Genomic DNA, 24,839 nt, shown 5'->3' with positions numbered 1-24,839 from the left:
TCGTGCCTCATTATGGCTCTGCGTGCGGCTGCTACGATGTTGTCACCATCCAGCATCAGGTTATCTAACGCCTCCTACACACACACACACACACATACATTATAAATATTTTTTTTTTTCACTCCACTCTCAGCTTGTGTGCGTCAGCTCATTGTGTGTGTGTGTGTGTGTGTGTGTGTGTGTGTGAGACCTGGATGAGCAAGTCGAAGGTTTTCTTCTGGTGATGTTCAGGAATGATCTCGGTCAGTAAAGTGTACTCGCTCTGCGCCAGCTTCACAAACGCACTGATGCAGTGGATATACGAGTCGATCTCCACGTCCATCACATCATCTTTCCCTGAGAGAGAGAGAGAGAGAGAGAGAGAGAGAGAGAGAGAGAGAGAGACACGCACACACACAGGTGTCATGTGATCACGTTCACAGATTAATTTAGAGCAGAAATTAAACTATAAAGGAAACGTCCACATTTCCCTCTTCACTGTAAACAGTCTATCAGGACATTAGCTCTGTGCTAATCTGGGGCTACAGGCTAGTGTGATTAGCTAGCTGCATTAGCCTCTCTGACGTCACACTCCAGCCCCCAGACTGCGTTTCTGCTCCAGCGGCGAGACTCGTCTTCATACACAAATCAATCCTATTACACCGGCCGAACTTCTCCAGCGTCAATAATACTGTTAGAACACTCATAACCTACACCTGCTGCTGTCCGGGGAAAGAGAGAGAGAAGAGAGAGAAAAATGGAGCGGTGTGAAGATGGAAAGAAAGAGAGAGAGAGGGGCAAAGAGAGAGAAAAGAAAGGTGCGCGAGAGAGAGAAAGAAGAAAGGGAGAGAGAGGTGGGGAGATGGAGAGGGAGGAACAGAGGCAGAGAAAGAGACAGAGAGAAAGAGGCAAAGAGAAAAGAAAGGGAGAGTCGGGAGAGGAAGCGAGAGAGGAAAAGAAGCAGAGAAAGAACGCGAGAAAGAGAAAAGAAAAGGAGAGGTGTGAAGAAGGAAAGAGACAAAAGAGAGAGAGAAAGGGGCAGAGAGAAGAGAGATATAGAGAGAAGAGTAAGAAGAAAAAAGAAAAGATTTAATTCATTAAAAATATAACATAACTTGAAAAAACATACATAATTGTTTCATTTCAGCAGGAGAGGAAAAGAGAGAGAGGAAAAGAGAGAGAGGAAAAGAGAGAGAGGAAAAGAGAGAGAAGGATCAGAAGAAAAGAGAGGGGAAAAAACAAGATGATTGAACAAACAAAATAAAGACAAAGACAGAGAGAGAGAGAGAGAGAGGGAGAGAGAGAGAGAGAGGGAGGGAGGGAGAGAGAGAGATAGAGAGAGAGAGAGAGCGCGAGAGGGAGGGAGAGAGAGAGATAGAGAGAGAGAGAGAGAGGGAGGGAGAGAGAGAGATAGAGAGAGAGAGAGAGCGAGAGGGAGGGAGAGAGAGAGATAGAGAGAGAGAGAGAGCGAGAGGGAGGGAGAGAGAGAGATAGAGAGAGAGAGAGAGCGAGAGGGAGGGAGAGAGAGAGATAGAGAGGGTGAGCGAGAGAGGAGAGAGAAACAAAGGAAAGTGCACGATAAAGAAAAAAACAGTAAAGGGAAGAGTGAGCAGTAGAGAGGAAAAAACGAGAGAGGAAAAAAGGGAGAATAGAAGAGACTGAGAGAAGGAAAAGAAAGAGGTAGAGTACAAGCGAGAGAGAGAGAGCGAGACAGATGGAGAGAGAGAAAGAGGGAGAGCGAGAGAAACAGAAAAGCTATGATTTTTTAAATAACGAGAGTCATTTAGACAATGAAAGTGGGCGTGGTCCGCCAAGGCAGAGCCGGCATGGGCGGGGCTTAGAGACTCACCTGCTGAGGCCCCGTGCTTGTCGCTCAGTGTGTCCGACAGATGCTTAACCCCGCGCGGCTCGTGATCGTAACCTGATTGGTTGAATGGGGTAAAGTCACATGACCTGAGTCACATGATCTAGAGTCACATGACCCGGGCCCACTATCAAAGTAGGAGAACTAAAGAAGCAGGCCCCGCCCACCAAGCCTTCAACCAGGGAAGCACGCATACCCACCGTACCGAAGAGAAAAGTGTGTGTGTGTTAGTGGTGTGTGTGTGTGTTAGTGGTGTGTGTGTGTGTGTTAGAAGACCCTGAACACACAGACTTACATCACAGCAGCATTCCTGTGACTGAACGCCACACCTGAACCTGTAACATTACAGATCCTTCACGAATCAGCGTTCATCTCCTGTTAGTGATGAAGACTACTCCTCCTCCTCATCACACAGCACAGGAGGTGCTGCGAGCTGCAAGTCTGTGTTCCGTCTTCTCACTCACACACACACACACACACACACACACACAGCAGAGAGGAAGTGAGGAAGAGGAAGAGGAAGATTACCTTCTAGAGGAGTGAGGTTAGAGGCCTTTTTCCCATCCAGGCCATGCTGAGAGTACTGTTTCAGCAGGTTCTGAGCTTTACGGATCGTCCCTACACCCCACAGAGCCACAAGGGGAGGAGAGAGAGAGAGAGAGAGAGAGAGAGAGAGAGAGAGAGAGAGAGAGAGAGAGAGAGAGAAGGGAAGGAGAGGAGCAGTGAAAGACAGGAAGAGTGCACCGTGCAGAGGAAGAGTGACAGAGTGAGTGAGTTCTCCAAAAACAATAAACAGCCAAGAAAGAGGGAGAGGTTCTTCTGAACTACAGCCTATCAGCAGAACCCACTGTTCCCACCATTACACACACACACACACACACACACACACACACACTCACACCAGTGAGGAGAGAACACACAGGTTATTTCATCAGAGCAGTGATGGTTTAATGCGCACGCTGCAGCTCATGCTAGCAAACACACTTCACACTGAGCGCTAACATCTAACACACACACACACACACACACACACACACACACACACAGTGTAGAACAGAGCGATGAGCACTGCTAACGACACAGACCCTGTCTGAAACGTTCTCATCTCCAGTCCTGCAGCTCAAAGTTCTAACCGAGCGCTCAGGATTCTTCTCCAAACACACAGACGTGTCCGCCTCTCAGAACCAGAACCACTTCCGGGTTGGAGGAAGCCGTTTCGAAACGGTCCCGTCCGCTCTGGATCCATCGTCAACCTTCACAATGACGTCATGGAAGCTTCTGAAGGTATTTAAAGAGGATCTTCAGCGGTCTTCAAGAAGTCCAAGACGCAGGTCGAGAAAACGCCGACCTGCCCGTCCTGATGCGGAGTGATGAAGGGCTTCTCCTCGCTGAAGATCCTGGCTGAGATCTGAACTCACAACCTTCTGCTCAGCACACTGTTACTCCACTTCTCTGGATTTATTAGCTAACGTACGACAGCTACTCATCACCAGCTATTTTAACCATTCATGCCTGGAAAATCCAAGATGGCGGATACCGCCGTGACCTCTTCAGAAGCAGCACATGTGGGGAGAACGTCGTTAGAACGATCTGCAGGACTGGAGCGGAGACACACGGCTCTGCAGGAACCGTTCAGAAGAACGTGCAGAGCTTCCAGAGTGAAAACGATGCCTCCATGTGATGGAAGAGTGCCGTGCAAGTCATGCATTTACTTGTGAGAGAAGCAGAACCCGTGTGAGAACCCATCACTATGAGAGATTATGGGATGGAAAGGGAACAGTTCACAGAGCAGGCTCCACACACACACACACACACACACACACACACACGACATGTATAGACGTCTGAAGCAGCAGTAACAGAGCTAAGCGTGTGAATGTTCCAGCTGGTTCTAGATAAGAAACATCCACACAGAGTCTGAGCTCTGAATCTGAAAAGGTGAGGAAGGAAGTTCTGCTGGTGGAAACCCAGATCTGCTATAACGTACTACTGAGTTTTCTATATGGTTCCACTGGTGGAAACCTGGATTTAGAACCTCGGTCTTCAAAACAGACCATGAAGCTTGGCCACTGTTTGAGGCTGAAGGAAAATTAAGGCTTAATATAATTCTACTGTGAAGTTCTTCTGAGGAACACCTGACGTTCTGCGTGGGTTCTGCCTGCTCGTGCTATATAGTTCTACGATTTTAAACCTAGACCTCTACAGCGTTCTGCTGTCTTCACTTCTGCCTTCCACGTCAATCTGTTGAGGAACCATGGATTAATCATGGATGCTGTTTTTACCTGGAGGAAGCACAGGTTCTGCTACAAAGATCTGAAGTTTTGACAATAACTTGCTCTAAGCTACAACTTCTGTCCTGGTTCTTCTGATGGAAGTACCGCTTTACATCTACTTCTGCTCTGAATCTGTTTAGTAGAAAGCCAGGGTGTGACATCTTGGTGTTCTTTCTGACTTTACCTATGGACTTCTCCTGGAGATAGCTTCCCACACATCTTGGTTCTGTTAGGACGTTATACTGGATATATTAACCCTGGACAGACTGTGATGTTCAGTTGCTGTTATCTGAAGGAAGCAACACTTCCAGGATGCTTTTTGTTTGGTAATCACTGAAGGGCTGAAAGCTAGTTCTGCTATGAAGTTCTTACTCTACGGTTTCTACTACCGACTCCTGCTGTTGTCGTCGGCTGGATTTGTTAAACCTGGATCTTCTGCCCAGGATTTGCTAAATGTGGATTAGATCAAACTGGATTTATTCAATCTGGTTTCCTTAAACGCGACTTCGTTGAACCTTTGTTTTAGACTTTCGGTGTGGTATGTTTACTGAGTTACTGTAAGTTGTTTATTTGTCAGAACCAGACGTTCTGATCCTGATAAAGTTCTGCTGGTGGAGAACATCATGATGTTCTAATGATGAGATTTCTCTCCGGTTCTGTTATGGCGTAGTTAAAGCATGCGATGGCCAGAGCACACTAGCGACGCTGACACTTTACCTGGGATGTAAACTGCCGTCATTTCAGCCGAACGAGTACAAGGACGAGGGGAAGACAAGGGAGAAGATGTTAGTATGAGACAAAGAACCAGAAGAACACAGAACCTAGTGTCCTGTTCCAGTAGAAAGTTCTGAATGTAAGAAAAGAGGACCTGAGTGAAACCCATGGATGCAACACTGACTCCAGCAGGTACTAACACTCACCCCAGTGCCCTCGCCCCTAAACCCATGAAGGGTGCTTAAAGCAGGCATGCGAGGTTAAAGGTCACACTTACCTGGTCGCTTCGGAACCTTTTTGGTGGGCGTGTCCTTGCGTTTGGTCTGCACCGCGGGGGAGTAAAGCAGCGCAGAGGAGGCGCTGTTCTTACGGAAATGTTCCTTCAGACCCTTAATGGAGCGATCCAGCTGACTGGAACGGATCTGGTAATAAACGTTCATGAAGTCTGAACACACACACACACACACACACACACACACACACACACACACACACACACACGATGAGGTGCAATCTGGAACGTGAGTGTGTACTGCGTGTGTGCAAGACGGGTTCTTGCGTATACGTGCGTGTACCCTGGTTCCGCCCGTACTCCACCAGCCACCCGGCGATGCAGATGACGTCCTGCAGCACGGCCTCGGGAAGATGCTCCAGCGTGACCTCGCCCTCCAGCTCCTCGTCCCCACCAATCGCGTCCAAGATCAGCACGGGCGGGACCGGCTTACTGTAGCGTGTCAGCAGGGCACGAAACTCCGCCTCCAGCTGCTCTTTACCCTTCTCAAACCGCACTTTCTGAAAGACACGCAGGAGGAACTGGATCAGGACCACCGCTCCGGGTCTCTCCATTCATCCTCCATGTTTTTATCTTGAACGTACACAAGCACGCACGCTGCACTCGCTCAGGTACCATGGGGGCGGAGCTACAACCGTGTCGGGTCACCTGTCCTCGTGCAGAGGAATCTCCACTCTTCTCAAATCTCCGTTTACAGAATTTAATCCACAGACTGAATCTAATCCGTAAAGCTTTCTGATCACTATTTATCATGTTTTACCCCTCATCATCATCATCATCATCATCATCATCATCCCTATTCACTGTGTGTGTTCCCTACAGAGGGTATAACCATACTGAACTGTACACACTACCCACTGCCCTCACGCTCAGTGTAGAGCGCCATCCGACAGAGAGACAGGTACAAAGAGAGAGACAGGTACAGATACAAAGAGTCTGATACTGTAATAGAGAGACAGACAGACAGACAGACAGACAGACAAACAGAGAGGGACAGATAGACAGATATACATATATAGAGAGAGAAGCAGAGAGAGAGAAAGAGTGACAGGTACAGAGAGAGAGAGAGAGAGAGAGAGAGAGAGAGAGAGAGAGAGAGAGAGAGAGAGAGAGAGACAGGTACTATACCACAGTGTTGAGCTCAGGACTGTCGGGATTGTTATCCTGAAAATATTCCACAGCTTTCTGGATCTTGGCGATGCAGGCGAGATACTCGTTCAACCGCCCAGTGGGTCTGCAAAACACACACACACACACACACACACACACACACACACACACACACCTCAGTAACATAGAAATGTAAAAGTGATTTGGGGGCGGAGCTATGTTTGACCTCAGATTGTGATGTCACTATGGGGAGTGATATGTGTAACTTTAAAACCATCATCACTCTCACTGTGTCTCAGGAGGAAACCTGCAGAACTCACACGCAGTCCCAAAAGTATTGGCACCCACAATAAAAATGTGTTATGATTAAATGTCAAAGACAGACAGACAGACAGAGAGAGACAGAGAGAGAGAGAGAGAGAGAGAGAGAGAGTGTGAGTGAGTGAGACAGACAGAGCGACAGACAGACAGACAGAGAGAGACAGACAGAGACAGACAGAGATCCTGAAGTGTATTATAGAAGATATAAACACACCCCTCCCTGATGATTTTATCCGTATCCTTGGCGACGTGGTAGTAGCTGATGACGTGGTCGAGGCAGAAGAGCGTCTTGTCGACGTTTTCCTGAAGGCGCTGCAGGTTCTCGGTCTGCTTGTGAACCGGGATGATGGAGTTCTCCAGAGCCATGAGCCGACTCTCGAACGACGACAGGATTGACACCTGAGGACAAAAATAAAAATAAAAACACAACCATTATGTAGTGTAGCAACGAGCAACCAATCACATCTAACCAATCAGCACCAGGAGGCGGGTCTACTGGCACGCCAATCAGTTCGGCAAGCTCCGCTTCTTTGTGCTAGCATTCTGATGCTCTAGAGCAGGGGTGTTAGACGTACGGCCCACAGGCCAAAACCAGCCTGCTAGGGGGTTCAATGCGGCCGCAGGATGAATTTTGAAAGTGAAAAAAAAGACACGAACTAGAAATTTTGAATAAAATGCTATTCCTAAATTATCCGCTAGGGGCGCACTGTTTAAGTCAGAGTAGAAGACGCGGCACAAAGCTGGGACTCAGACCGAACAGCTGCAATGCACCTTATGCTGTTAGTTATTACACTGTGACCAGCTGTAATGTGCACATGTAAATAATAATCAGAAGCAAATTGCACATGTTTGTCTTAAGAAATCTGGGGTTGTTCATGATATGTTTTGTAAAAGGATATTTCATTAAATATGAAGATGTACTTGTGCACTTGTACTTCTTTGCATGAAAACAAATGGAAAAACATGGACTTGTTATTTATAGGTAAATATGCTATGATTTTACTGACCCAGCCCACTGGACATCTAATTGGGCTGTATGTGGCCCCTGAACTAAAATGAGTTTGACACTCCTGCTCTAGAGGCATGGCTTTCTGCATTTCTTTGAAATTTGAGTTTAAATAGAGCCAAGTTCAGCTAACACACACGTATCACACACACACTCTCAGAGCAGGGTTTCTGACTTACCATTCCTTTAGTGAGCTGGTCGCTCTTTTCCAGATTCTCACGAATAAACGACAGCGTCTCTTGTTCCTGAATTTGGAGCAAAAAAAAAAAACAGGTAAATGTAATTTATTTGTTTATTTTTGTGCCTCGAGTGTGTGTTTCATCAGCTAAGCACTAGGGACACCATGATAATCAGTACTGTGATTATTACATTTCATAAGCAGAAAAAACATTATCATGAATATTTCATATGATATAACAATACTCATTTCAAATACAGTATCATAACATTATCACAAAATTATCTAAATATACATACATACACACACACACACACACACACACACACACACACACACACATATATATATATATATATATATATATATATATATATATATATATATATATATATACACATATATATATTATATATATACACACATACACACACACACAGTGGAATATTGGAAATTAATTAGAAATAAATACTACAGTGTGTGTGTGTGTAATGTGTACCTGGATGAAAATTAACACATGCATGAATAAAAAGCTACATAATCAGGATAATGTGTGTATAAACCTGTGTGTTTATGTAGAGAATAATTATGTAGATATAAACGTAAATATGTAGAAAACCATTTCCTGTCCTCTTGATCTCTCGGGCGTTTTTCTCTCTTTGTCTTTCCGTAAACTCACCTGTTTTAATTTCTCCTCGATCTCTCTCTTCCTGGCGGACGCGTCCTCGGTGGGAATCATGATGAAGAAACTGTGAGAATTAAATTAATTCACTATAAATGATTCCAAAACAATCTCCCCGGCCTTCCCCTGGTCACTGCCCGAGCTGAGGAGGAGCTGCGCATGCGCGGAGCTGTTGCGCATGCGCAGTGCGGATAAGGGCGCTGTGCGTCAGACATTTCCGGGGTTTTATTCCACTAGAGGGCGCTTTTGTACAGAAAATTAATAATAATTATAACAATAAAACCTTTACAACCTTTTAGAAACCCAAAAATATATATAAAAAACCCCATGAACTCACTTTTTAGAACTCAAAAGAAATTATTATTATTTTAAGTAAAATTACACTAAATGAGCTGCGACAAATAAAAAAAAAAGTTACAGTAACATGGATAGAATAAGATTTGCCACAATAAGTATAAATAAAAACAAGATATTTATAATATAATGAGATAAACTGAACACGAAAACCTAAATACAATTAACAACGTATTTTAAGCATTTAAATTTCAATTAAAGATAATAAGGAATGTAATAAAGCAGGATAAACTCGGCCGAACGCAGAGCTGAGGATAAAACATCACTTTAATCACACGGATTCTTAAAACAATCAGGATCTCACACTTTTATAAACATGACCACTACTTTATCTTCCACTTTATCTGAAATGAAACTTTACATCAGTTATGAGAAATGTAGAAATGTTCTAATCGCAGTGTTATGTAGAATATTATACACACGTACAGTATGTACACAGTTTACACTACCACAAACATGAAAAAAGATAAAGGAAGATATGGAAGACCTTTAATTCTTTACCTCAAGGTAAATAAATACTGCATAAACTTATACAGACATTTTAATGTTTAATAATGTTTATCTATCATTATACTAAATAACGAGGGCGATCTGAAGAAATAATCAGTTTTATTTAATTCAGCTAAAAATAAATAGAATTTGTCATTTAAATGAAACTGTTCAAAATGTAAATAAAATGTACCCTTTAATAGTAACTTATTTAAAATTTTTACTTAAATTTTCCTTGACTTTATCACTGATGTTGATTTAACCTTAATTTCCATTTAATTTTCATGTCACTTTTATTGACTTTTTAAAGTGTCACTGTAAATGAACTTGGAGAAATCAGGACACAGAATATATATTATATTCACATTTTAAAATAATAATAAAGACATCAGAATAAACAACTGACTTGTCCATCCTGATTAAAAGTAAAATAAATAACTGCCCCCCCCCCCCCCCCCCCAAAAAAAAAACAACTTTACAAAATCTTCATATAACAACATTTCATTGAATAAATAAATCTGATATGAGGATAAAGTGGATAATGTGGTTATATGTGTGTGTGTGTGTGTGTGTGAGTGTGTGTGAGTGTGAATGTGTGTAACATGCAGTGCAGTAACATGGTTCAGCTTCACAAAAGTCCTCCTCTAAATTAAACTCCAGGAAACTGAATATTTGGGAATTTTTCAGGAATATTACAGTGGGATGTGCGCTGCAGCTCCGCTTCAGGATGCGTCCTGTTTACTCACAGCCTTTAATTAGAAAAACACACACGCACACACACACACACACACAAGAAACAACTGTGTGATTATTCCTGAGTACCATATTGTGTAGATACGATTGATAATGAAGTATTTATGTTTATAAATCATGATGTATAATGTAAAAAAAGCAAACAGATATATAATAAGTAACAATGTAACATAACCACAATAAATAATATAGAATTTAATAAAATAATGGTGTTATTGCAGTATTCTATACTATAATAAAGTGTAAATAATAATAATAATTAAATCTGCAAGCTACATTTTCAGGGGCCAAGCACCCAGAACACGGCGAGACACACATTCACAGACACGGTACAACTGTTGCCAAAGAGAGAACAGGAAAGCAGAGCCATAACTATAGACAAAGGGATTGAAGAGTGATGTGAAGTTTGACTCATGATGTGTATTTTTCGAGCACAGACAGAGGTGGAATGCTCTGACAGTAGGAGGAAAGGTCTAGATGAACTAATGGGCAGCAGGGTGGCATTGCTGCTGCAGCCATGGTGATGGTGCTACTTTGACCTGTGGGTGGTCTTGATTGCTGCTGCTCTGACCTGAAAATGTTTGTCTTCTTGCAGTTTAAAAACATCCAAGGTATTAATTTTTTTTCTCATCAGTTGGGGCATTTTCCCCAGTTTGTGCAAGTTTCTGCATCTGTCTTATATTGTGTTTGATATTTTTTTTAGAGAGAGAATTGTTCATTAAAAATGCTATTTAATATTAAACCCTGTCAGTTGACTGTTGTTCAGACAGGTCTCAAGATGATGTGAGATAAATTGAATGATTTTTGGGTGTAATTTGTAGGAGTAGCAGCAAAAAAACACGATTAGATTCAAGCATTTTATATATATCATTGTAACTTTTGACCTCTAGGTGGTGCTGTCATGAAATTTGTTGCGTGGCTTCAGGTCACAGTCCTGGAGTCACCCGCCAAGTTTCATGATGATGCGTCGTTAGTGAGACGAACGGTTTAGAAAATCAAAATTCCAGTTGATATGTTTTGTGCGGATTGGTCTGAAGATGTTACGAGCCAACGTTTGTGAAATTTGGACAAAACTTGTAGGAGGAGTTTATAACAAAATCCAAGATGGTCGATAATCTAATTAGGTGGAAATTGACGTCTTAGGGTCCATTTAACTCAGCATGATAAAAGGAATCTACAGACATCGGCATTGAAATTTTGGCTACACGGTTCAAAGGTTATGGGCATAAAATTACTTTGAGTTTGGCCAAATTGTGACCTGTTGGTGGTGCTAGAGCTTTGGGAGCTTGGGGCCCAGATTTGGTGTATTTGTAGCTGAATGTATCCTGAAGCTGGCTGCCAAATTTCACAACTTTTTACCACACGGTTCTATGGGTTGCCACAGACGCCCTAGCCAGAATAATAATAATAATAATAATAATAATAATAATAATAATAATCTATATTAAAACAACAGCTACCTTGCACCGTTGGTGCTTGGACCCTAATTAGGTGTTTGGCTCCTTAACAATAATAATAATTTAATTATTTTTCGATATTAGTAAACGTTTAAACATGCTTTCTTTATGTATTTATAGAGTTTACAGTAATTGCACTATATTTATTAAACAGAACGACATTATATTCTATTAACAGAAGTGAACAGAGTTCAGAAATAATATCATTTGTTTACTGTAATCTGTAAACACAAGCTGGGAAACACACACACACACACACACAAAAACATACACAAACACACACACACACACACACACACACACACACACAAACCTGTCTGAGGAACTGCTTTCCAAGGTAGTTGGTAGCCATGTTCTTCAGATTACTGCTGGTACCCACTTTACACCGAACGTAACCGTAGAGATTTGCACACTGCAGGACCACGCCCATTAACACCACCGCCTACACACACACACACACACACACACACACACACACACACACAAACACCATCATCTTCATCCAGTTCATTAGGACTCTCTCTCTCTCTCTCACTCACACACACACTACAGTGATGGTTCTCACCAGCCATTTGATCCTGAAAGAGAAGAGTGTGCTGAAGGTGAAGATGATCCACAGCACAGGGCAGATGATCAGACCAAACCAGAAGATCCGAGCTTCTGCATCAGACGCCAGAGACACTGAGCGCTCACTCCCATTCACCTACACACACACACACACACACACACACACACACAGACCTTCTATAGCCGATTGATTCCGAACACGTTTCTACTTCAAAGAAATGCAAAGACACACACACACACACACACACACACACACACACACACACACACACACACACACACACACACACACACACACCTTTCTAGACTCAAACACCCAGTGACTGTTCCCATCTTCATCCACTTGGTTCCACCAGCGCAGACCCACCAATAACCGACCTGTGATGTTCTGTAACACACACACACACACACACACACACACACACACACACACACACACCTTACGTCTAAATATGTAAAATTTTTAACACATATTTTCCCATTTAAAACAGCCTTAATCATTAATTCTGCATAAAGCTGATGTTGGGGGCGAAGCTATGCATGAGCTCAGTTTGTGATGTCACTAAATACACTCCAGACCTTGGGCCAATCACATCTGATATGCAAATGAATAGAGGCAGGAGATGTGATTGGTAGCTGGAAACGTTTAGAAACGTTTAGCTACAGGACCTCACGAGCTGACATAGCTACCGTTTGTGATAAAAAGCGAAGGAGGGATAACGGTTGTCATGGTAACACCAAAATACATTCTGAGAGGTCAAACACACAGTTTACTAAGTTATTAATTAGTGCTGAGGTTATTAATGAGGATAAAGGTGTGGCGATGTTTCTGTCATTTTTATTCATTTCATTTATGACCTTTTAAAATGTTTTATTTATGTATTTATGTAAGAAAAGATTTTAATTACGAATATAAAACAGTCTCACTTTAACGGCCCAGAAGTCACAGGACAGGAGGAGGATGATGGAGACCATGCAGGCAATGAAGCTGCTGCTGAGGAACTCACACAGGAGATAGAGCAGGATCGCTCCCACACGGAAAAACAGGTGGAAGAACGAAGCCACGGGGTGTCTGTATACACACACACACACACACACACACACACACACACATATGTGTGATAAAAGCAGTCGATCACTTCTCCGTCTCTTCCTGATCAGATAATAACACGAGGTAATAAAGTTCACATTTTAAGAAAAACTGTCAAAAAATAAATAAAAACAATACACCTCGACAGGAAGTCACATGTGATGCGGATCAGAGACTCACTTGATTTTTGATTTTCGGGAATTTTTCGCAGACTCCTCTTCAGCATCGAATAACGACACGTCCTCGTTAGAGTCCTACAAGTGCAGGGAAGTCACATGACTGATCGTAACACCAACAACAATCAAAACACCAACCACCACAACACCACCACAACACCAACTACAAAACACCACAACAACCACCACAACACCAACTACAAACACTAAAACAACCACAAACACCACAACACCAACAACTACAAAAACCACAACAACCACCAGAACAACAACCACTACGACACCAACAAACACAACACAAACAACCACCACAACCACAGCCTGAACACCATGACAACCACGACATCAACCACAAAAACCACAGCAGCAACAACCACCACCCCAACAACCACAAAAACAACCACCACCACCACAAGTACAACACCACCAACAATCACAACAACCACAACAATACTACTACTCGCTCTGTATTTGTATAATTTAGTGCAAATTATGACTTTAGTAGCTATTTCAGTGGATATATAAGTGTATAATTAAGAATCCAGCCCCCCATTTTCTGCATCATTTGGTTTAGTCCAATATATATTATCTGTATGTAACATTGGGATTGTGTAATTCTTCAGCACAAGAGTTCACAACCTTGTATGTATATATATACACACACACACTAAAAACATTTCTACATGTTGATTAATTCTCTGTACCAGCAGCTCTTCGTTGTTCTGTGTGGAGATGTTTTGTAATGTTTAGGTCCACAGTCAGGGGTAAAGCTGTGGCTTTATGTTTTAAGGACAGAGGAGAGTTTATCCTAAGTGATTCGACTCTTCTAAGCAACTCCGGTGAATTAATTTGCGCGCATGAGAATCAAAAGTCCTGGTTACGGTTGAGAAGTGACTCAGACGACTAGGGGAACGACTGTTTATAGCTGCTGTAATGTAAGAGAGAACAGGGACTCACAGACATTAACCGTAACTATAAACGGATAAAAAGTACACTGGATCCTTCTTTAATAAGTAAAACCTATAATTGTTGGTAAATCGCGGTGGTATAAAGGAATAAGTGTGATGAGAAGAAGAACACACGAGAAGGTTTTATTTATTAATTTAATATCTATATTGAAACCCCACATTAGTTAATTCCGCGTCCTAGCCCCATATTGAAGCCTATTAAGACAATAATGTAAAGTTTTCAGTGATGTATTTAACAGTAAACCAGTCTAGCTTAGCTTTCTGTCCACACCGAGGGCTCAATCCCACATTCACTGCCTACTGCGGTACACTACACAGCGTGAAATAACTGCCTACCTAGTGCACTTCATATCCAATATGACGTCATTGGGGATGCGGCCCTATTTACAGACCCGATAGTGAAACACCACACTGTGATTAAACTCCACAGGAGAGAGATAAATCTACAGGACAGGTGTATACACATATTAAAACAATAAGGTACAATCTAATAAAGAGAAAATACACAGGAATTTACTGATGTTAGCCGAGACACTCACCATCCGTAGCATTGTTGACAGCTACTGTTGTGTGAACACAGCAAACCGGAGGTGGAGTTTTCAAAATAAACTACTCACACCCTGAAGTACAACGTCAATAATAATAATAATAATAATAATAATAATAATAATAATAATAATAATAATAATAATTAAAGTGCCATTACGGCAGTGAACTGAACATAATTATGAACTCTTACGCGCTAAAGGAGCGCTACACTTCCGGTGAACATGGCTGGTTTCCGGTGGCAGCTTAATGTTTGCTTCTTCTTCCGCTGCTCTTGGGTTTAGTTGCATTTTATTGTACTACTATTTTATTTATTTATTTAATGTATTGTTTTATTCATTCTTTTATTTAAATTAATTAATTTACTTATTTAAAAAATATTTAAACAGCTCAGCTCAATTCCACATTCACAACGCTTTTAGAAAATCTCCTATAAATAATAATTAATAAAGAGTTTCTTAGTAAATATGTTTCTTCTTTCTTTTGCCAATTTTTTATTTTATTTCTTATATTCTGTGCCTGTTTTTTCACCGTCACACTTTACATCAATATTTAAATACCTGATATAGACTAAACACTTATTAGGTAAATTAATAATCCTAGTTAATAATAGTACTGATGTTAACTCATTTGATCTGTGTAATAACCCACTACATTCATCATTTATTTGTGATTTTACACTTCTGTCACGGCTAAAAGCTCATCAGTATGAATTCTGAAATCAAAAACATGACACATTCATATCTTAAATCTTTTATTTTCATTTGTGCATTAATGACAGTCTGCTGTGTTTATGTACAAACACTGATGTCATGGTTTTGATTTTGTTTATTATTTATTTATTATATCTTCATGATTCTTGTGGTGTTTTGGTTGTTCTGTTACTCATTTTGGAAATTTTGGTGCGTTATTAAAAATGTGCCACAAAAGAGGAACTTTTCTGCATGAAAAGAGAAGAGAAATAATGTGTTACTGTGGAAATGAGGAACATTAACCGCAGATCTTCTCAGCAGCAGGGTATGACAGAGGTATAAATGAAGTCTTTAATCCAAACCCTGCCTGAGAGTGAGAAAAGCGGTGAGTTGAGAGAACCGTCCTGAAGAGTACGCATTGTTGACATGGTGTTCAGTACGTGATGTCTTTAAATCCACCTCAAATCTGAGATACAGCAGCAGTGAATGACAGGAAGTGTACAGCTACACCGCAGGAACTTTTTCAGGAACTCAAAAGAGGAACCAGGGCTGATTTAGTTCCTGTTTGGGAGTTCCAGGGACCTTTTTTTGGTGTCAGTACTTTCGTGTTTGTTTGGGCTTTGACATTGTGATGAATGTGTTGGTCCCGTAAACAGTATAGAAGATAAAACAGTACACAAGTACAGTATATATAAATGTGTATAATGTATAGACACCGTATATGAGGAAGATATATAAATAGTGGAACCTTTAAGGACTGTTTATGTTACTGTTTATGCTCTCGCTAGTTAGCTAGCTCTTCATTATTATTAATAATTAATGTAATTATTAACCTAGAATACTGACACGTTATTATGAACATATACATATATATATAGCATACATACAAACACTCCTGTTTGTAAAAGTTATGTGTTTTTGTTTGTATTGTATTCTTGTTAACAAATAACTTAAATAAATAAATAAATAAATAAATAAAGGACACGGCGTGCATCACGTGATCTGCGTTTACGTAACACGTAGTGTTTTTTTTTAGCCAATGGGAGACTGCACGTCACGTTAGGGCGGAAGTCTCCGCAGTGATTGGTCCTGAATGACCCGCCCTCAGAGCCGCCATTTTTAAAACAAAAAACAAAACTGTTTACGGTGTACCGAGACCTTCTGGAGGACAGTGGAGCAGGTTAAAAGATGGTGAAGTGGACCGATGAAGATGTGCAGGCTCTGCTGAACATTTACGCAGAGGAGAACATTCAGAAAGAGTTCGAGTCTTCGGCCCGGAACGCGAAAGTGTACCAGAAGATTTCTGCTCGTCTGGGAGAGATGGGGATCCAACACAGTCCCCAGCGGTGCCGAGAGAAGATCAAGAAGATGAAGCAGGACTATAAAAAGATTAAAGATTATAACCGGGTGAACGGATCGAACCGGAGGAGCGGGAAGTGGTTCGAGAAGCTGGACGCGATCCTGGGACAGCGGGGACTGGACTCGGGCTGCGGGGAGAGCGGGGACAGTGTGTCGGTACTGCTGGAGCCGCTCACTGACCCACACACGAGCTTCCTGCACCAGGAGGAGGAGGAGGTGTCCTTCACTGAGGGTCAGAGGTCACTCACTAATTAACCAATCAACCAATTAACACCTCTCTAAACACATCATCTGAAACTAAATACATACATCAAACAGAACCGGAAATCAGGATCATTATCATCATCATCATCATCAGAATATCTCTCACTTAATTCATTCATTAGATAGATAGATAGAGAGATCTATAGATAGATAGGTAGATCTTTAGAAATAGAGCTTTATTGTCGTTGGACAGTACCGGTACCTGAGTGCAGGGTGAATATGTAAATATATGTACAGTAAATAAATAAAAATAATATATGCAAGTAAGAGTCATAAATATACTGTATATGATATATATATATATATATATATATATATATATATATATATATATATATATATATATATATATATAGAGAGAGAGAGAGAGAGAGAGAGAGAGCAGTAACCACTTTGTTCTTTTATTTATAAAATATTTACTATCAATATCTAATAATTATAATTTTATCATTATAAATCATTATTTCACTTTTAGAATAAAATCTGTTCTGCTAAAATAAAATGTTAGTTCATAAAATAGTTTATTAAAAGCTCTCTCTATATATTATCATTAAATAACGCATTAGTGATTCGTAATGAAACACTTATTAGAAATAATTGTAATTGTATGACGTAATAACTGCAAATAAAATATTTTTTTATTTAAAACTGTTTGTAGTAAAATTATTTTTGATCATATATTAATCGTGGCTTCATTCCGTGTAAACAACTTTATTTCCTTCGTACTGTTCTGCAACTGTTCATACATTTTAACGTCAAAAGAGAAGAGAGTGTGTGTGTGTGTGTGTGTGTGTGTGTGTGTGTGTGTAATAATTAAACAAATATATGTAAATATATAGTTGATTATTTTCCTGTAACCGCATGTCCCTGATTGTTTTATTCCTCGTACACCACAGCAATTTACCAACTATTACACGTTTATATTTATTAAAGAGCAACATCACAGTTTTTATCCGTTTATAGTTACATTTAATTGTCTAACGTCCTTGAAGGTGTCACTTACTTTACAGCAGCTATAAACGTTCGTTCCCTCACCAGCCTTTCTTTATTCTCTCTCTCTATATAAGATATACTGTGCGTTATTATTATTATTATTATTATTATTATTATTATTATTATTATGCAAGTACTTTCTTATGTATGGGACCGCCTTCAAATGTTAGGCCACGCCCCTTTAAAACCACCTCCCCCTGATACAGAGGACAACAAGGAGTTTACATTACTAGTTACATTTCTTACTGAGAGAGAGAAAGAGAGAGAGATGGAAGAGGAATCTAAAACTAAGAGAGAAAAGAGAAAATATATTCTGAATATGAGTCTGAAGGTGGGACGGACTGATTGTGTAAAATTAAGGAACGTAACTTTGATGTTCGTAGAACGTTGTGGACTTTTAGTTTAGACTTTAAGCGCTTTCTTTATTAAAACGTTGTTGGCTGTGTGTTTTACAGACGATCAGTACTCCGAGCTCAGCTTCGACTCCCCTGAGACCCCCAGCAGGCCCACCTGCCGCCCACCCACTCAGCCACACCTCCGAGGTGACGTGTCTCTTCACTTTCACTCTCACGTATTAAATAAACAGCCGTGTAAACCCGCAGCGGCGTGACGTCCGAGTGGAGCTCGCACGCAGCGTGATTGATTAACACTGTAGTAAACTTTTACACGTTAAAATCAGATCATCGTTAATCCTGCGAGAGCGTCACGGACTGATCCCAGCACACTTCTCTATTAAAAGCTCGACTGAGATCCTGAGTTCCTTCCTACTGAGAATAACAAACCCCAACACACCTTCACGTCTAGATCGGATTTTAACCCCAGCGTGAAGAAAACGCTTCAACAGACCGACTAAAAGATCTTTCAGCTCCTCACACACCGAAGACACACGCCTTCACTCTTACCACATAAACAGCTTGTTTCAGTTCAGCAATGAAGTCAAATTCAAATGAATTTTTATTTAAAAACAACTAAATAATGTGTTTTCTATTTAAAATAAAGTGTTTTTATTCAAATGAATAGTGTTGTATTTTTTAAAAATAAAATGGCATGTTTTGTTTTTAAAATAATAAAATCGCACATTTCCTTTTTAACTAAACAGAATGTTTTGGTGTTGAGTGAAATCACTCGCATGTTTTATTATTTTACAGATAAAAGGAATAGCGTTTTATTTTTGCTTGAACAACTAAATAGTTTTATATGAAATGTTTTTATTAAAATGCATAATGTTGTATTTTTAGAAATAAAATGGCAAGTTTTAAGAAAACAAATAAATGAAATAATGTTTTTGTTGTTAAAGTTAAATTAAAAAAAATAAAGTTAAAGTGTTAAATAATGTTAAAGTTTTTTACATAAACTAAGCTGATTTAATTTTAAAATAAAATGAGTATCCTGGTTTTAAGAAAAATAAAATAAACAGCACAATTTATTTTTGAAAAAAAGATCAATAGTGTGTTTTTTTAACTTAAAACAGCGTTTTATTTTAAAATAAACAGAACATTTTACTGTTCAATAAAATCTATAGTGCATTTTTATTTTTGTTTTGAAACAACTGAATAGTTTGATTAAAACATTTAATTAAAATGCATTAAAAAATGCCATTTATTTTTTTATACGTTTTATTCTTTAAACAAGCGAAGTCGTGTTTTTTTTATGTTTATAATGAAATGAATATCCTGGCTTTTTTTTCTTTTTTAAACAAACGGCACTTTTTATTTTTGAAAAAAAGATCAATAACGTATTTTATTTTAAATGAAAAACGAATCGTGTTTTTTATTTTAAAATAAAATAGCACATTTCGTTTGAAATAAGCAGAATGTTTTCGTTTGAAATGAAATCGATCGTGTTTTATGAGACTCTGCGCTGAAAGCCGCGGGTGGGATGGTCATTAAAAGCTCTCAGGGCAGCTCTTAATAAAGAGTACGAGTTTTCTCTTGATTTAAAAATGATTTTTACAGTTTTATGCATGTATCCTTGACCACGCCCCTTTTCTGTACGAGTGCATGAATGTATTCTGAAGCGCTCACTGCGGTGTTCCTCTACAGCTCCACGTCCAGGGAAGAGGAAGTGTGATGGAGACGTGCTGGAGGTGATGAGGCAGCTGGAGGAGGAGCAGATGGAGGGTCTGAGGCGGGACTATGAGCAGAGAGAGCGCCACTTCCAGCTGCTGCTGCAGCACATTAAGGAGGAGTTCTCCGTGCGGCAGGAGGAAGCGGCTCAGGCCAGGCGACAGCAGAGAGAGTTTCAGCAGGGTGTTCTCACGCTCCTCAGTCAGCTGGTCCACGTCCTCAGCAGCAGAACCGTCCCCTCGTCCTCGTCCCCGCCCCTCGACTAGCGCCGCTCTTCCTCTCTCCTCCTGCACCTTTCCATGTCAGATTATTGTATTCCTGTTTTGCACCATGTTCTTTAACGCACTTTACATGTAGCTGTCAGTCTTTATTGTTGTGATTCAGGAGCATCATGTTCTTCTCACTCTTTCTGTTATTGTAATATATTCGAATTAAACCCACTTCAGCTTTTACTCCAGAACAAGACTCCTTTATTTCTGCCGAGGATCAACAGCAGCACGGAATGTAATAAAATAAGAGGATTTTAGATTTTAGGAAACACTTCACACCAGTTACAGTAAAGAGGTCAGGGGGTGAAAGAGAACGCGCGCTGTGAACATTTTAAACACGTTTCTTCCTCCATTCATTCATTCATTCATTCATTATTTAATGACCCAGGCCAGTTGTGAAACTGCTGCTATTTGAAATCTAATTGTAGTAATAATCACTAGTATAATATACTAATACAGAACTTTCAGCATCAGATTGTTTTGCTTATTAAATCGTCTTATTTTTGCTTTGCTTATTAAATATAGCTTTGCTTCTTCATCGTCTTTTACCCCCCCCCCCCCCCCCCCCCCCCCCCTTCAAGTTCTAACATCCAACAATGAAATATATATATAATGAAATAAAATGCATAGACTTTGAAATAACTATTTGAACATTTCCCATAACGGTCACAACAGGAAGTGGTTCAGGAACTGTGTAGTTCTCCTTTCAGAAAGTTGGGGGGAATGGGGGGGGAGGGAGGGGGAGGGGGTTCTGGGGGTTTGTATGCTTATCAGTTTTCAGGTCCATAGTTTTTATTGTTATAAAATGTTATTTTACATGTTATTTACGCTTTAATAGTGTACATGTCTTTTGGAGTTTTTTAAACGATCATTTGATAATGGATCTCTATTTTAGATACCTGTGTGCTAGAACTTGGACCCCTGGAATGAACTTCTGGGTTGTTTTTGTGTGTGTGTGTGTGTGTGTGTGTGTGTGTGTGTGTGTGTGTGTGTGTGTGTGTGTGTGTGTGTGTATGTGTGTGTGTGCGTGTGTGTGTGTTCTCACCTGTAACAGACAGGTAACTCTCCGATCACAAGAGAAATGGCACGTGTTCAGTTTAATAGAACTCAGACTTATTTATTTATCCCTGTAGGAGGTTTAAGTGTTTTTGTTTTGTTTTTAAAAGTTTGATGGCAAATTGTTCAAAAAGCAAAGTTATTTCTTAAATAAAACAAGAGATTAAAAAAAAGTAAAAAAAACACAAACAAACTGAAAAAGCATCTAAAATACTACTGACGTACCTGGGTCACTTAATCACACGCAAGGAGCAGGAATCAGTATTGCTTCTAAATATTTTTCAGAAAAAAGCTGCATATATTGATATTAATAACCTGTACCTGGGCACATACATTATTTATTTTATTGTTCCTTATACGCAGACATATATAAGCTGACTGAGTGATTAGTCATACACTCATCTACTGACTACATGACTAAATTATCCAACATTCCCCGATGGTTAATATTTCAACATTTTCTTCAGTACATATATTTCCTATCAGGTTATTCACATAAAATTTTCACCAGACATCCGTATTAACTCAAGAAATCGAGAAAGAAACAAGATTATTAAGTCATTGAATAATGTCATATGAACCGAGGAAGCCACGTGGATGAGTGGTGAAATATCCTGATCAAGAGAGGAACACATCCATTTGTCTGGAACGTCTTTGTACATAAATACTACCATGACCTGGATAACTGAGAATTTTCACTCACATTTGAAATTTTCAAATTATGTTGTTAATGCATCAAGAACTATGTAATATACTGTGATCATATCATATTGTGATATAATTGCAAACCCCGATACCTCAAATGAACAAATATAGTGATAAACATTGCCGAAATCTGTTTGGTAATGTTATTATAATGATTTTATCATGTCTAAATATGATTTCAAAATAAAAACCTGTGAAAAGAACTATCATTGAGCAGAATGAGCAAAGTGTGGTCCTCTGCTGCCATCTAGTGGTTGTAACGGCAATTTTAGTGACTTAACTGTAAGAATAGTCATTTTCCACCTTTTTGACTGTTATAGAGAGAACTGTTGTCCGATCTACATAAAATGTTGTGTGCTTGTTCAGAGTCATAGGTCACATGAGCTTACCTACTTTCCAGAGGATCTAAGCATTCCTTGAGGAGTTATTGAGTAACCCTGACCCTAGGCTTTTGGGAACACTCACTCAAGCCCACATTTTAAGGCCTTTAAGCACATGTCTAAAAAGGTATTATGTATTCTTCACAAGCCTGTAGCCACCTAGATCAGAGAAGGAAAAGACAAGGTACAGCCCATACAGGCAATTTACTAAAGGAAATAAATGCTTTTTTAAAAAGCTTTTTAACAGTTATAGCGCCAGCTATTGTCCACTCTCCATAAAATTATATGTTGCACGTGCTCACCTAGTTTCGTGAAGTTTTGACTTTATGTTTAGGATTTAAAGGCTTTTGAGTATACTTTGAGAAGCTTATTTTTTTTAAAATGACCCTGTGATAGTTATCCAAAGGGTAAACATCCACAATTGGTTAATAATGAATGATTTACAGAGTATAGATAATTGTACTGCATCTGAAATGTAGGAGAGAGGCAGGTTATGAATGGCTTTAAACCTGAGCAGTAGAATTTTATAGTGAACTCGTTGGACAGGAAGCCGGTGGAGATGAGTGAGGGATCGGTGTTATATGGTCAGTGGACTTTGAGCATTCAGAGTATGTATGCTAATTAAAATATTTTGGTAAAATGTATTAAAACAGTGCTACATTTATCTTGGGGGTGGGGCTATGAATCAGGCGTCAAGTCGCTCGTGTCGATTGTAGTTTATCTCTTGAGTGTGTAGCAACCTCTACTGTGGTGTTTTTTTTATTTTTATATTTTATTTTATTTATTTATTTATTTATTTATTTTTTAAAACACAGTAGTAGCTGTATTAGTAGCTATATTACTTCTAGAGCTGACTAGTTAAAAGGAAGTTTCTCTGTATGTAACATTTCTTTGTATGCCTGATGCCTACAAGATACAAACTACAAGCAGCACGAGCAACCTGTTACTCACTTGAGTGAATGTAGGGTGATGTTGTGGTGTACTGCTTAAGATATATATATATATATATATATATATATATAGCACATTTTGTGTTGAAATGTTTTCAGATGCAGACATGGACAATGTGACTGAGTGCGAGTGTGGAAGTCAGCCAGTGTGCTTCGCTCTGCGTAAAGGCTACGAGGTCCTATACCCGTTCAATATGGAGTTCAGCCTGCTGGCTGGCTGCATGCTTTATGTCATGTGGAAGAACGTGGGGCGTCATGTGATCGGAACCCACTCCGGCCACGCCCAGAAGATCACACTGCGGATCGTGCGTCGTGGTGGTGTCCTGCTCGGGCTGATCCTGGGCGTGATGGTGCTGATCTCCGGCATTGTGGTTTTCCTTCTGTACCAGGTGTGGGTGGGGCAGAAGAAGAAACGGCTGGATGCTTTTTTGATGTTTTACTACTTTCACATTTGCCTGATGCCTGCCATGGTTCTGTGCTCACTGGTGGGAACACTAGTGTACCGCTGGAAAGAGAGTAGAGGCCTTAGCCAACATCAAGGTGGCAAGGCTAAAGGTGAAGGAGGTGCGGCTAAAAACCCAACACGTCGTCTGGACGCACTGCTGCTGCTGGGCGCCGGACTCGGGCAGCTCTCTCTCTCGTACTTCTCCTTGGTGGCGGCTTTGGCTCTCGGATCTGGAGGGGTTCTGGGAAATTTACACCTGGCATACTCACTACTCAGCCTGTTGGAGCTCATACTGCAGAACATCTTCATCATCCAGGGTCTGCACTCTCACCTACACACTCACACACAGCCACACACATACTCCATCAAGAACGAGGTGGGCGGTGAGGACGCCAAGGTGGGTGCTGAGGACACTGAGGTGGACGCCGAGAGGGCTGAAGCGGAGGTTGTCCATAAGGTCAGTATCATGTTTACACAGAGCAAGCAGGGTGGTGTTTTTGTTTGTTTTTTGCTCAGTTGATGTAATTTGTGTCATGTCTCAGTTGTGAATTTGTGTGAGGTTGGATGTAAGTGGAGCCTGTGATTGTTAGCCTGGAAATATCCGCTGAAATGTAATACAGCAAAATGCAGATCTGGTTTCTGGAAGATTTGTAATGTCTGCCTTGATATTTCAGAAATACAGGAAATGAGATGATGAAGTCATGGCCATGGCTTGGTAACGAGAGACAAAGGGATCAAGTAGTCACAAGCTATAGAGAGGAACGACCATTAAACACAACTTGACTTGACTTATTGAACTCTTCTGACTGAGCTTTTCCTGGAAAGTGAAAGTTAAAGTCCT

General features: G+C 40.3%; 3 protein-coding genes across 9 annotated transcripts in view; 1 reads left to right on the top strand and 2 right to left on the bottom strand.

The window, feature by feature from the left end:
• exoc7 (exocyst complex component 7) overlaps positions 1–8,589 on the bottom strand; it is an 18,659-nt gene extending 10,070 nt beyond the window's left edge. The window contains exons 1-11 of one of the 6 annotated variants that reach the window (XM_053685365.1): positions 8,417–8,589; positions 7,739–7,804; positions 6,768–6,952; positions 6,251–6,356; positions 5,406–5,622; positions 5,108–5,275; positions 4,834–4,845; positions 2,372–2,461; positions 1,829–1,900; positions 191–336; positions 1–74 (exon numbers count right to left, since the gene is read on the bottom strand). The exon at positions 1–74 is cut by the window's left edge and continues 79 nt beyond it. In XM_053685365.1, coding sequence (XP_053541340.1) covers positions 1–74; positions 191–336; positions 1,829–1,900; positions 2,372–2,461; positions 4,834–4,845; positions 5,108–5,275; positions 5,406–5,622; positions 6,251–6,356; positions 6,768–6,952; positions 7,739–7,804; positions 8,417–8,476 — 1,196 coding nt within the window. In that variant the 5' untranslated portion in view covers positions 8,477–8,589. The remainder of the gene's footprint in view (positions 75–190; positions 337–1,828; positions 1,901–2,371; positions 2,462–4,833; positions 4,846–5,107; positions 5,276–5,405; positions 5,623–6,250; positions 6,357–6,767; positions 6,953–7,738; positions 7,805–8,416) is intronic. The other 5 variants (XM_053685367.1, XM_053685366.1, XM_053685368.1 and 2 more) reach the window with 5 other exon arrangements.
• A 433-nt stretch (positions 8,590–9,022) lies between these two features.
• tvp23b (trans-golgi network vesicle protein 23 homolog B (S. cerevisiae)) lies at positions 9,023–15,041 on the bottom strand. The gene is made up of 7 exons (XM_053685371.1): positions 14,813–15,041; positions 13,310–13,383; positions 12,967–13,111; positions 12,338–12,427; positions 12,038–12,175; positions 11,786–11,914; positions 9,023–10,011 (listed from the first exon to the last, which is right to left on the bottom strand). Exons 1-7 carry the CDS (start codon positions 14,822–14,824, stop codon positions 9,985–9,987), a joined length of 615 nt encoding a protein of 204 aa, XP_053541346.1. The 5' UTR covers positions 14,825–15,041; the 3' UTR covers positions 9,023–9,984.
• Positions 15,042–16,448: 1,407 nt separating this feature from the next.
• LOC108273443 (zinc finger protein with KRAB and SCAN domains 2) lies at positions 16,449–20,645 on the top strand. 2 transcript variants are annotated; one of them, XM_017482653.3, is made up of 3 exons: positions 16,490–17,102; positions 18,583–18,669; positions 20,170–20,645. In XM_017482653.3, exons 1-3 carry the CDS (start codon positions 16,700–16,702, stop codon positions 20,457–20,459), a joined length of 780 nt encoding a protein of 259 aa, XP_017338142.1. In that variant the 5' UTR covers positions 16,490–16,699; the 3' UTR covers positions 20,460–20,645. The 2 variants fall into 2 exon arrangements, with proteins under 2 accessions (XP_017338143.1, XP_017338142.1); XM_017482654.3 differs by lacking the exon at positions 18,583–18,669 and having other exon boundaries at positions 16,449–17,102.
• The last annotated feature ends 4,194 nt before the right edge of the window (positions 20,646–24,839 follow it).

The sequence above is a fragment of the Ictalurus punctatus genome, chromosome 13 (genome assembly GCF_001660625.3).
Source record: "Ictalurus punctatus breed USDA103 chromosome 13, Coco_2.0, whole genome shotgun sequence".
NCBI classification, from domain to species: Eukaryota; Metazoa; Chordata; class Actinopteri; order Siluriformes; family Ictaluridae; genus Ictalurus; species Ictalurus punctatus.
Note: the sequence above shows the minus strand (reverse complement) of the source record. Positions and strands in the feature narration are given on the sequence as shown.

Bases quoted from the DNA above. Each gene is read 5' to 3' on its own strand.
- tvp23b (XM_053685371.1), bottom strand. The intron at 12,428-12,966 runs GTGAGACTGTTT...TGTGTGTTACAG, and splicing joins GTGACTTCTGGGCCGTTAAA to AACATCACAGGTCGGTTATT. The intron at 12,176-12,337 runs GTGTGTGTGTGT...GTGTGTGTGTAG, and splicing joins GGGTGTTTGAGTCTAGAAAG to GTGAATGGGAGTGAGCGCTC.
- LOC108273443 (XM_017482653.3), top strand. From the start codon at position 16,700: ATGGTGAAGTGGACCGATGAAGATGTGCAGGCTCTGCTGAACATTTAC. The intron at 17,103-18,582 runs GTCAGAGGTCAC...TGTGTTTTACAG, and splicing joins GGAGGTGTCCTTCACTGAGG to ACGATCAGTACTCCGAGCTC. The intron at 18,670-20,169 runs GTGACGTGTCTC...GTTCCTCTACAG, and splicing joins CACTCAGCCACACCTCCGAG to CTCCACGTCCAGGGAAGAGG.